We start from the raw sequence: 12514 nt of genomic DNA on the forward strand, positions 1-12514 counted from the left end.
GGGAGCGACGCGGGGTGCCGGCAGCGTCCACAGAGCATCGAGGTGTCGTGGGGCAGCAGACATGGCCCTGATGGCAGGCTAGGCCTAGGGGACCCTACATGTGCACGATTTAATCATGCGCTGAGCCTCTAGTATCATGGTAAGTACCAGGCTGGATTCCCTCATGCAAGCTAGAGGTATAGAGGAACAGAAGAGTTTTTTAGAAAAAGCTGAGCTCTGGGGAAAGCAAAAACAGGTCTTGAAAACTTCTCCAGTCTTACCTTACTCAGTACCATACAACCACAGTGGCCTTTTGGCAGTTCCTGGAATTCACTAGGCCAGTGGTCAGCAAACTCATTAGTCAACAGAGCCAAATATCAACAGTACTTCTTCAAAACAGACTCACCCAGGCCAAATCCCAACTTCTGTGCATGGGCCATGAAGTTTCAATCGCACTGTATTTTGTGGAAGAGCCACACTCAAGGGGCCAAAAAGCCGCATGTGGCTCGAGAGCCGCAGTTTGCCGACCACGGCACTAGACTATTTCCTACCTCAGGGCCTTTGCACATGCTCCTCTTTTGTCTAAAATGCTGTACCCCAGACTTTCAGCATGGCTGGCAGTTCTCAGCCTCATCTAAAGGAGTTTCTATCCCATTTCACAGAACTTCCCACATTACCCTGTTTGTCTTTTATACCACATACAACAATTTGCCTTTGCTTTATTTTTTTTTTCTGTCTAAATCCCCCACAAGAAGGTAAGTGGGCACAGAGTGGCCGTGGGAGTAGGACGTCTGTATGAAGAAAATTAAAAACCTGTAAAGAAGATGGTCATACTTACGATCTAATGACAATCATCAGGCTATAGCCGAACACGCTGACCCCCACCATAAAGTAAGCCATGGGCAGTCTGTACCTCAGCCACCCGATGGTCCTCTGGTCATTGTAGTAGCCGTAGAAGAGAGCGGAGTATTTAATGTAGCCCTGTGGGACAGCAAACCCAAATGCTCTGGGTTTGTAAGCTCGGCGCAGTCATCAGACACTTCCATGCTACAGGCATTTCTTTCTCAGGGGCTTAGCGGGAGTCTGAGGGGAGGAAGGAAGAGTTCTGGACACTCTTGTTCTTCCCTTCACTTCCCCCAATTGCTCCCAAGTCTATCCATGTCTCCATGTCTCCCCCTCTTTTCTTTCTTCATTCTCTCGATTTCTCCATTATACAGAGCGCAGAGATACAGGACAGAGAGGAGAGTGTTGTTAACATTCGGGATAAAACTAGGAATAAGGGGTGTGTGTGTGTGTGTGTGTGTGTGTGTGTGTGCACGCACATGCATATGCACAAATAGCTCCAAATTCTTAATGTGAGCATGAGACCCTGAGCAAAGGCAGGGAGACACCAAAAGTGTGTGATGCATCCAGGGACTTCCCCCAAACTTGATAACATTGGGGCATAAAGTGTGAGGTCTTAGGTAGATAAGGGACCGAAGAAGTAGGGGACAGCCAAGCCAGGTCATGAATAGTTCTTTTGTAAACCCAAGCCAGAACACTGGGTTTTATTCCATTTGGGAGTGGGTATAAGTGGATATTGGAGGTAGGGATGATAGGGTCAGGTTTGCATTGTAAAAAGATCGCTCTGTAAGCAGAGGGAATGTAGATTGAAGGAGCCAAGCCAAGGCAGAGAGCAGAGGTAGAAGATTCCGACAGTGGTCCTGGTGTCTGGATGGCAGATGCAAAGTAAGGGGTACAGACAAGGACTCATCCATGCCCATGGCAGGGCATAGAGATGCAGTGGGGTGTTATTCAAAGGAGAGGTTAGGGGGATGGAAAAAAGGGGACCAATTCTAGAAATATTTAGTGGATAGGCTCAGACATAGTGATTGATTGCATGTGGGGCAGGGTGGGTAAGAGGGAGAAGTGTAGGGTGACTTAATGATTGGATGAACTATGGTTCCAATAAAGGAGATGGGGAAAAGGTGTGTGTTTGGTTACATAGATGTTGGAATTTGTGGATCAATAGGACATTCACTTGAAGATGCCATGTCACACTTGGGAGAAGGCTGCAATAGCAATAGACTTGGGGTCTACATGTGGGCACAGGGAGAGAAAACCATATTGTAGGTCAGCTTACATTGATCTAGCAGAATGAAGGGAGCAGTGTTCTCATGGGGGCTCATAGCCATCAGCATGTGTGCCTGCACAGAGGAACCTATGAAGGGGACCGAGGAGGTTGTAGTGGCTGACTCATTTTGCATAGTGCTGGAATTCGATTTGAACAAAGCACTGGGTTTTCAATAATTAAATGCAACATGTCTTGTGTATTCGTGCAGGTTTTAGACCTCACAATCACAAAACCGAAGTTCATTGGCATGTTGGCAATGGTACCTCAAAATCCCAAAGAACGGAAAAGTCCATGGCTCTTTCTTCCTCTGCCCGCGGCACTGTCTTTCTGGGTATACTTCCATAGGGCATGCCCATCAGTACCTTGTAGGGACAGGACGACATCACTTGGGTGCCACTTGGGTGAGCATCAAGGGGGTCACAGTTCGACTCCCGGTCAGGCCACATGCCTGGGTTGCAGGCTGGATCCCCAGCATGGGCCATACAGGAGGCAGCCAATCAATGATTCCCTCTCATCATTGATGCTTCTGTCTCTCTCCCACTCCCTTCCTCTCTGAAATCAATAAAAATATGTTAAAAATGTGGAAAAGTAAAGAAGAGCATTTTATCTACCACCTCCCCATCTTATTAGGAAAAAAACCTACCTCAGTGTCCTTAAACTTATTCACCTTCACAAAAAGACTGCTTTTCTGAACCACTGTATTGCCCGTGACGTCTTATAGGCCTACAGCATGTTTATGTGCTCTCTTCTCATGGAAATAAATTCATTTGGAATAAAAAAACTCCCAGGAAGAAAGCAAAAGCTCTGTGAAGGTACATTTCCCCAGTGACTTCTGGGAAAACTGACACTTCCTTGGCTATGGAGGGAACAAGTGAAACTTCTTGTTGGCCTCTGGCAATATTTCTCCCTTGGGGAGAACCAGGCCTGGTGGAAGGGCACTTGTACACACTTGCCGGAAGGTTTAAAATCCTTATTTCTAGGTCAAAGAGTGATACTGGCTTAAGGATATACATAGGACTAAGTGGACTCTTAACCCAGAATTTCCAGGTATGTGTATAAAGGAGTATAAAGGCTAGTTAATGACATATTTGTCACTACACTTTTTAAGTTATGTAGAAAAGAATTCAGTGGTTTTATAAACAACTAGAGGCCCGATGCACGAAATTGGTGCAAGAGTAGGCCTTCCTTCCCCCGGCTGCTGGCACTGGCTTCCCTCTGGCACCTGGGACCCGGGCTTCCCTTGCAGCCCTGGCTTCGTCTGGAAGGTTGTCTGGAAGGACATCCGGAAGGACATCCAGTCTAATTAGCATATTATGCTTTTATTATTATAGATGTAACATTTCTTTGCTATTAAGCACTATTATAACACACCATCAACCACTTCCAACTAATCTGGTTTAATTCACATTACATGGAAATCCTTTTAATTTCTTAATAAACAGACAATGCAGAAAAATTTCCCAAGGATGTGACTACAGATAGAATTGACTTCATATTCTCATGGAACTAGTTATAGCAAAATAGGGGTCAGTAAACTATCATAGAACCCATTAATACACCTGGAAGCAAGAAAATATTAAATGCAGACAGATAGTTACGTGAAAGTTTCTGAAGTAAATCCACTTGTGTACCCAGCACCAGCACCAAACAGCTCAGGCAGGACTATAGCAATTCGTGTGTTCGATGCTTAACGGATCAGGGGCGTGTTGGGAAAGATCCTAGGTCCGCCCACACTCAGAAGACCTGGGATCTCATCACCCAGATTTACTGTGTAACTTTGCACAAGGCACTTATTCCTTTTTTTGTTTCTCAATTGCTCATTGATAGGCAAGGACCTACCTATATTCACAATAGGATGATAGTTGAAAGAATAGTGAAGAGCACTAGTCAAATCCAATTTTTTTTCTGTAATAATTATGATATAATGCATTCTCTCTCTCTTTTTCAGGGTAAAAGAAAAAAACTCACTGAGATACTAATTTCCACTGATCTTAAAGTAAAATGAGAGGTAGAAAAATGTAGAGTCCACATCTTAATTCAGAAATATTTTGGTTCCTTTTTTTTAAAATTTTAACTGAGCTATCTGGGCAATTGATGTGAGTATAGAATCTAAAATGAATGACTGATTCTTTGTAAAACAGAGAGTACTTAATATAAATGAAGATGGTGGTTATGATAAGCCTGAATACTATCCAAAGACATACGAAGTTCTTTCTTACCTCTGGGATTATGACTAGCCCAAATATTAAGCCAAAAAGGACAAGGTTAACACCATACATCCATCGGAGAAAGATGAAATATGATGCCACTGAAGAACCAAAGTGACCTGGAGAGAGAAACGATGGGAGTTAAAGGGTTGCAGGAGGAGGAAGTTAACGCTATTGAGCACTTTTTGTGTGTGATGGATCCAATTTTCACATCAGTCTGTGGTGTGGACATCCTGACCTCCATTTTCTTTTTCTAAATAAGTAACATGAGGCTCTCTGGGCTTAACGGATCTGCCTAACCTCCCAGAATCAGAAAGTGAAGAAACACAATTTAAATCTTTGTCTAGCTAGTCCATAGCTCGTTCTTTTCCCAGTACAACGGGATCTACAATAGTCTAATCAGAGGGACAAGAACACAGTCCCAGCCCTTGGAAAACACTTCAGTAAACCAGCTAAAAACAGTGACACCAAGATACTCACTTTCAATGTCCTTGATCTTCATTTCCCAGGGAATACACTGAGTCTTGAAATTATCAAAGTCTCTCTTAAACTTGATCCATTTCTGAAATTAGACAGGTAATACCCTCAGTTCTTTAACATGCTGCCTTGGGTCTTGGAGGGGCATGCTGGAGGTGCACATTGATGTTGACATGTCAACATGAGGTCACATGTGGGTGAGGCACCCCCTTGGAGTCGGTGAGCCCAGGCTGCCAGAGGTGGATGCTAAGTCTTCGCTTTAAGTCAGGTGTGGAGTGAGAGAGAAGCCAGGGCAACACAATACCTTGCATTTGTCTACCGGGCTGATAAAACTTCAGGTTTGAACAGTTTATATATGAATTTAGAAATTTTGTATAGAATTTCTGATTTGGGGAATCAAATGGGTTAGCAACCTTTAGCTACAGCTTCCTTTACCTTAAAACAGAAATTCAGTGGAAAAAGAAATCTCACAACTCTCACAGCACATTTCGCAGACATCCAAGTGCCTAAATCTGATAGGAATTGTTGCTAAACCACGATGCTGATGGGACTGGTAGAGGCCTCAGCCCATGGTTTCCCTTTCTTCTCCTGGTGAAACAATAGCCTGTTTTTTTGTTTGTTTGTTTGTTTGTTTGTTTTTTTCTGAAGAAAAGGAAAGCATCACACCCCTTTTCACAGTCTTTTCCCAGCTCCAATACTCAGAGTTTGCACCAGTCAGAAACCTCAGTAGCTGCCTGTCAGTAGCTGGGTGAACATTTGTCAACTCTTCAGGGGGCTGCTTTCCAACAACCCCAGCCCCTGGAAATAAATCCATTTGGAATTTTTAAAATTCATAGAAAACAGCCAAGAGGTGGTAGGGAGAAGCTCCTCAGATCAGTGTCTATTATTACAAAGGTCTCCTAAGAACTTGTTCATGAAGGAAATGAGATTTTCCTTTGTAAATTTACTAAGGATGAAGGGAAATTTTGTCTGAAGGAATCAGACAGGCTTCCAGACCTGAAGGCTTTGACCATATCCTAATTGGGTGACTACTTAATAAGGAAGGAAACCATCTGTCAGAAGAGAGAGAGGAGAAGAGGGGGCTCCTAGGGATAAGACTGGTTGATAATGCAAAGATATCCCTAAGACAGGAAGGGAGGGCTGTGGGGAATGGCTGGTGGAGGACACTGGGCACTTCAGTCCCACTGCTTCATCTACTTTCCTGAGTTCTGATTCTGTGCTCAAAAATCATCTCTGGCTTATTTGGCTTCCTGTGTAGGTCTGTCTATGAGGAGAGCATTTGCCCACCACCTGGGCTCTGAGTATTTTGGTTTCTATGGCAGTAATTTTTCATTGCAAATTAATAGATTGGAATTGGGATTATTGGGTTTAGGTTTCCATAGAACTAACTCTACTGGGGGAAAAAAAGGCATTGCCGATGTGGACTTCAGGTTTTCCAGTTCTTGTTATTTCTCAGTTATTTCTCCTTGTGAATTAATAATCCTGTATCTGGTTTTATATATCAGTCTCATAAGCTTTATTAATGTGAGTCCTCCCCCAAGATGGATCTACTGTCAGGGTGCTGATAACATCAGTACAAAATATAGGCTTGCAAGGCTGAGGCCAATAGGGGTAATGAACGCTGCCAAGCGAGGCCCCTGGAGACACAGCCTGCCAGTTGGTCCCTTGGCAACCATCCGCCGACAGCCCCTCAAGGCTGTAGGCATCTTGGCCTGAAAAGTGATGTCTTAGAGGTGGAGCAGAGGCAGAGGGAGGCCCGGAGAAGTTCTGCATTGAAGCTCTCTATCCTACATTGGCGTGCAGCGGTTCTCAACCTGTGGGTCGCGACCCCTTTGGGGGTCAAATGACCCTTTCACAGGGGTCGCCTAAATACATCCTGCATATCAGATATTTACATTATGACTCATAACAGTAGCAAAATTACAGTTATGAAGTAGCAACGAAAATAATTTTATGGTTGGGGGTCACCACAACATGAGGAACTGTATTAAAGGGTCGAGGCATTAGGAAGGTTGAGAACCACTGGCTTAGAGAATCAGAAAACTGGGCAAGGGTGTGGGTGGAAAAAGATTTCACATGCCCTTCCTCAGAGCTCCGTGAGATGGTAGCTGCTGCCCCGGGGCTGGGTTATTCATTGTGACTGTCATCTTGCTCACCAGCTATATAGTCAACTGGACCTCACGCTCAGGATTCTGGGGGAACTGGACACAAATGGTGAGGCTGGGAGGTGCCTGAGATAGTCACCCAAGTTCAGAAGTTTGCAGCCTCTGCATCACACACCTTAGTCATCAGCATCCTATAGGCGTAGAGTCGCTTGCCTTTCCCTTTTCCCAAGGCTCCTTCATACTTCTCCACAAATTCTTGGGCCTCCCTGGTTGGAAAAAAAGAGGCGGGGGCAGGAATTAACACCCAACCAAAAGAAATCTGAACTATGAGGTGTCTATGTGGTGGAAAGCTGTGTTTTTATACTGCTTGTGGAGTATAATGCAAGTTTCATGAATGAAAGGTATTTTGTTCAGTCCCTGGAATTTCCTAAATACAAGCACAGTGCTTGCTATAGGGTAGGCACCTGTAGGCAGAATTTTGGCCTCCGTGACCTTCATCCCCTGGTGGTACATTCATGAGTGGCAAAAGGGATTTGGCAGGTATAATATTACTGACTTTAAAATAGGAACATAGCTGCCCTAGCTGGTTTGGCTCAGTGAACAGAGCATTGGCCTGTGGACTCTCGGGTCCTGGGTTTGATTCTGGTCAAGGGCACATGCCGGGTTGTGGGCTCCATCCCCAGTAGGGGGCGTGCAGGAGGCAGCCAACCAATGATTCTCTCTCATCATTGATGTTTCTCTCTTTCCCTCTCCCTTCCTCTCTGAAATCAATTCATAAATATAACATAGCCCAACCGGCATGGCTCAGAGGTTGAGCCTTGACCTATGAACCAGGAGGTTACTATTCTATTCTCTTCCTTTTCAGGGCACATGCCCAGGTTGCAGGCTCGATCCCCAATGCCGGGGAGGTGGGGGCGGGGTTTAGAGGGGGACATGAAGGAGGCAGCCGATCAAGGATTTTCTCTCATCACTGATGTTTCTATCTTTCTCTCCTTCTCCCTTCCTTTCTGAAATCAATAAAATATATATATTTTTAAAAATAGGGACATGATTTTGGGTTATCTGGAAGGGTCCAATGTAATCACGTGAGCCCTTAAAAACAGAGGAGGAAGGTAGAAGAGTCAGAGAGAAGTGGAAGAAGAGAAAGTTAAGGAAATTAGAAGCAGGAGAATTTCTGACTTTCTGTTGTTGGGGCCCCACATGAAAACCAAGAGAAGGAAATGAATCTGCCAAAAACCAGTGAGCTTGGAAGAGGACCCAGAGCCTGAGATGGGAACTGCAGCCCTACTGATACCTTGATTTTAGTCCAGTGAGACCCTGAGCAGAGAATCCAGCCACGCTGTGCTGGGCCTCTGACTGACAGAAGTGTGAGCTAACAAACAAGTGCTGTCTGACACTGTTAAGCTTGTAGTCATTTGTTACAGCTGCAACAGAAAACAATGCAGCAATCAGGAGATATTTGTGAAGTGCATGAATGTTGAATGAGTGAGTGAACACCCAGGGAAGGTTGGCTACATTAAATACGCTGGGGTGGTGTGCTGGAGCTGGTGAGGACCGTCTGCCGTGAACCTATTTAACTATTCAGGGACGTGGCCGACCAATTGTTGAACTGTTGGTACCTTGAAATTGGCCATGGTGGGAGCATGCTCCCCCGCTCCTCCCCCTCTCCCCCCGCTGAGAACCAGTTTATCAGCAGCTACTGGATAAACCCAAACAAGCGGATAAAGAATGAAATTCATTTCAGAGTGGATGCAAGAGGCATGGTGGAGCTGTGGGTCTCACTGCTATTGCTACAGCCCCCACTGCTTGCTATACAAACCTACACCATCTCCAACGTGCGAGTGCGGGCCGTAGACACATGTCAAAGTCACACTCTAACCTGGGAGTGATGCCAAGGCTGGTTTTATTAGGATGTCTCCATGGTGTATCAGTATGACGGAGGCTGACTGCCTGGCTGAGCCCAGGCTCAAAAGCTGGGCTGTCTGGGGTCATAATGAGATTAGTAACTTGTACCCCCTCAAGGCAGTGACTTATCTGTGACTACCAACATCACCGAGACACCAAAGAACCATTTTCATGAAATCCATACTTTTGTCCCCTTTCTCTATCCTACGAGTGGACAGAGACTTGTAAGCACTTGGAGTTTGAGTTTAACCACGCCCACTTTTAATATTTGGGGACTTCAGATGAGGATTCTCAAAAGTGAAAGCCAGCTCTCGTACCTGAGTCATTGAGCCCAGCAGCAAATGCTTTTCTTCTCCTTGTCCACACTCTGTGTCCAGACCCCCAGGAAGCCCTCAGGAGAAGAGCGCTCAGCACGGGGTGCAAACTCCCAGGATCATTCACTGTGGGGACGCCACCTGATTTAATCATTTTGATGAAGGAGCCTCTTGTGCATGTGGGGTCTCTGACTCTCTCCTGTATGTGAGGTTCCCATACATACGTATGTATAAAATTTGGCTATTTTCTCTTGTTAAAAGAAAAAGAATTTTGATGGACACAGTAAGCTAACGCTTTTACAGTGAACTCCTTTACACATGTTCCCTGTGAGCCAGACCATCATGTTTTTCCTTACCGAGATGGGACTGGCTTATGCAAACACTGGCTCCTGCCCTGCACTTCCCCATGGCTGCAAAGCTGACTTCCCTAGGGTGTTTCTGCCCCCTCCCTGTCAGCAGTGTCCTTTCAAACGAAGGACAAAAGCCACATTTGAGACAATTTCAGTCATTATTTCTTTGATGATGTTTTCGGTCCCGTTCTCTTTCTCCTCTTTTTCTGGGACCCACTTTCCCCCTTCACATCCAGGGCAAGGGATTTGGAGAAGAACTGACGTTAGATCATTTGTTAGAGTCTCACAGGTGCCCGCGGCTCCGCTCACGCTCTCCCCAGACGATCTTCTCTCTGTTGTTCGGGTTGGGTAATTTCTCTTGCTCTACCTTCAACTTCGCTGTTACTTAACTCTGTTCTCTTCATTCTGCTGTTGAGCCCAATTTTTGAGTTTTCAGAAATTTCAGTTTTGTTTTTTTTTTAAATTTCTAGTTGTCCCTCTATATCTTCTATTTCTTTTCTTAGCCTTTCTATTTCTTCATTTGCTTCATGTGTTCATAATATAATAGTTTCTTTATAATCCTTGCCAGATAATTCCAACATCTATGTCATCTCGGTATTAGCATCTGTTGATGGGCTTTTATTATTCAGTTTGAGAGCTTCCTGGTTCTTGCTGTGACGAGTGATTTTCAACTGAGGTCTGGACATCTGGTGGATTACGTCATGAGACCCTGGATCTCATGCCAACCTTGTGTTTCAGCAGGCGTCCTCTGACACGGCTCCAGTAGGTGAAGGGGATGCTGCCTGGTTACCCAGGTGGCAGTCCAGGTCCTTCGCTCGCCTCCTCTGACACGCAGGGCTGGGCAGGACTCCTTGTTACTGCTGAGCTGGAGTGGGAGCTCAGGCTCCCCACCAGGTTTCCACCCACATCGTCCTAACTAGGAGGGACACCTTGTTCCTGCCACGTGATGGTAAAAGTCCAGACTCTCCGTGTGGCCTCCACTGACACCATCAGGGGAGGGCAGGCTCATTACTGCCCACTCTCTCCCCAAGGTGAGAGGGGACGAAAGTCCCTGCTCCCCACTCAGTTTTCTCTGATACCTCCTGGGGGCACCATGTCATAACCTGGCAAGGAAGGAAACCTAGGCTTCCCCACTTAACTATATATATATTTTTTTGGAGGGGGGGGGTTAATCCTCAACTGAGGATATTTTTTCCATTGTTTTTTTAGAGCAAATGGAAGGGAGGGGGACAGACTGAGAGAAACATCTATGTGAGAGAGACACATTGAAGGCTGCTTCCCACAAACATCCCGACTGGGGCCGGGGATCGAGCCTGCAACCGAGGTACATGCCATTGACTGGAATTGAACCTGCAACCCTTCAGTCCGAAGGCCGACCCTCCAACCACTGAGCTAAACCGGCTAGGGCCCCCACTGACTTCTGTTGCTAGGGGTGGGGTGGGGCTGCTGTTTTATTTGTGGGGTTTGGCTGGAATAGGGTTGTTGTTGTCTAACTGTTTTCTGTCTTGCCAGGCTGTCCATTTTCTGGGCCTTTGGCCAGAGAGAGCAGGCTTTTCTCCAGGAATTTTTTGTATATGTTGGTGTTGCTGGGTTGCCAGCTCCGCTAGCCTGGGTACATAGGCAAAAAGAAAGAAAGAAATCCTGGAACTCAATGCCCTGGCATTTCTTTGGTCCTGAGGTCCTTAGCCAGCCTGCCTTCATCTCTGCACCTTACAGAGTCTTTTAAGTTTGCTTTACATGCAAACTTCCAAGGTTTTGGTTGTACTGAGTGGGTATGTCTACTCCATCCTCCTGGAAGGGGAATTCTTCATCTCTCAGAAGAAAGCAAGCTGAGGAAAACATCTGGTTAATTTTACTACGATTAAAGCAAACATCCTTGACTTGTGGGCACTAGTTGGTCTTTTGCCAACATCACAGCCTACCGTGTATCATTATTAATCATGTCCATTAATAATGCCTTTTCTGATTCATCTTTGTTCCCATCCTTATTTCTCAGGGCTCAGCATAGTGTCTGGCACAAAAGATATCCAAGTTTTAATAATAATAACTACTGTTTATTAATTGCATATTATGTGCTGGGCATTTCAAATAAATATTTTGAATTTGTCAGAAAAACTCTACGAGGTAGATATTATTATTCCTATTTTACAAATGAAGAGTGTGAGGCGCAGAGAGGTTAAGGAAGGGAAACCAGACTGAGAGGGATTCGCCAGCCAAAGCCACCCAGATGTGGCAGAGGTGTGAATGCAGGCTTGCCCCAATTCACTGCTATGGCTCCTCAGACCTTGCCATTCTTTTTTGATGATCTACAACAACTATGCCCAGGCCAGCCAGCTGCCCGAGTGGGCCAGAGGCTGGGGCCCCCACACCATTGCTTCTAAAAAAAGAGGATGTAGTCTGGGAATGCTATCTGCTGTTGAAGAGTTCACCACCAGAAGAGGAAACCATACAGGAGGCAAAGGCGTGCATTCTAGAATGTCTAGTAATTCTGGAGAGGTGATTACAAAGTAAGAATGCAGGTTCTAGGGCCAGGATTCCTGAATTCAAATCCTGATCAGGCCACTTAACTCACTATGTGACTTTGGGCAATTTACTCGATTGCTCTGTGTCTCAGTTTGCTCATCATTAAATGGGGACAATGATAGCAGTCCCTTACACCACAGGGTGGTGATGAGGATTAAATGAATTGGGACACATACAGCACTCAGACCAGGGCCTGGCACATAGGGAGTGCTCAGCACATGTTGGCTATATATAAAAGAAAGAACATTAGAAGATGAATCAGATTTGGCTCTGCAAACAAGAGCATCCAGTCAAATGAGGGGCGGTGCCTGGGCATCAGAGTGGCCGTTAATAACTGAGCCTGAATGTGGGGAGGGGCAATGGGGACTTCATTGCAGAGGAGACACTTGGTCTGAGTCTTGCAGGTGTGTAGAGGTAGCTGTGGGCTGGTAGAAAACAGAAACCTAGAAGAGGCACTGGCTGGAGTGGAGCCCCAGAGACTGGAGCCTTAGGTATGAGTCTGGGATAAGGAGTCTTGCAAGAGGGAAGAGAAAGGAAGGAG

General features: G+C 45.6%; 1 protein-coding gene across 1 annotated transcript in view; it reads right to left on the reverse strand.

The window, feature by feature from the left end:
* The window catches only part of TMC2 (transmembrane channel-like 2), a 50720-nt gene that overhangs the window by 26999 nt on the left and 11207 nt on the right, over positions 1-12514 (reverse strand). The window contains exons 5-9 of the mRNA XM_005874721.2: positions 7057-7147; positions 4780-4861; positions 4312-4418; positions 2356-2454; positions 818-960 (exon numbers count right to left, since the gene is read on the reverse strand). Coding sequence (XP_005874783.1) covers positions 818-960; positions 2356-2454; positions 4312-4418; positions 4780-4861; positions 7057-7147 — 522 coding nt within the window. The remainder of the gene's footprint in view (positions 1-817; positions 961-2355; positions 2455-4311; positions 4419-4779; positions 4862-7056; positions 7148-12514) is intronic.

Source organism: Myotis brandtii, unplaced genomic scaffold (genome assembly GCF_000412655.1).
Source record: "Myotis brandtii unplaced genomic scaffold, ASM41265v1 scaffold45, whole genome shotgun sequence".
NCBI classification, from domain to species: domain Eukaryota; kingdom Metazoa; phylum Chordata; class Mammalia; order Chiroptera; family Vespertilionidae; genus Myotis; species Myotis brandtii.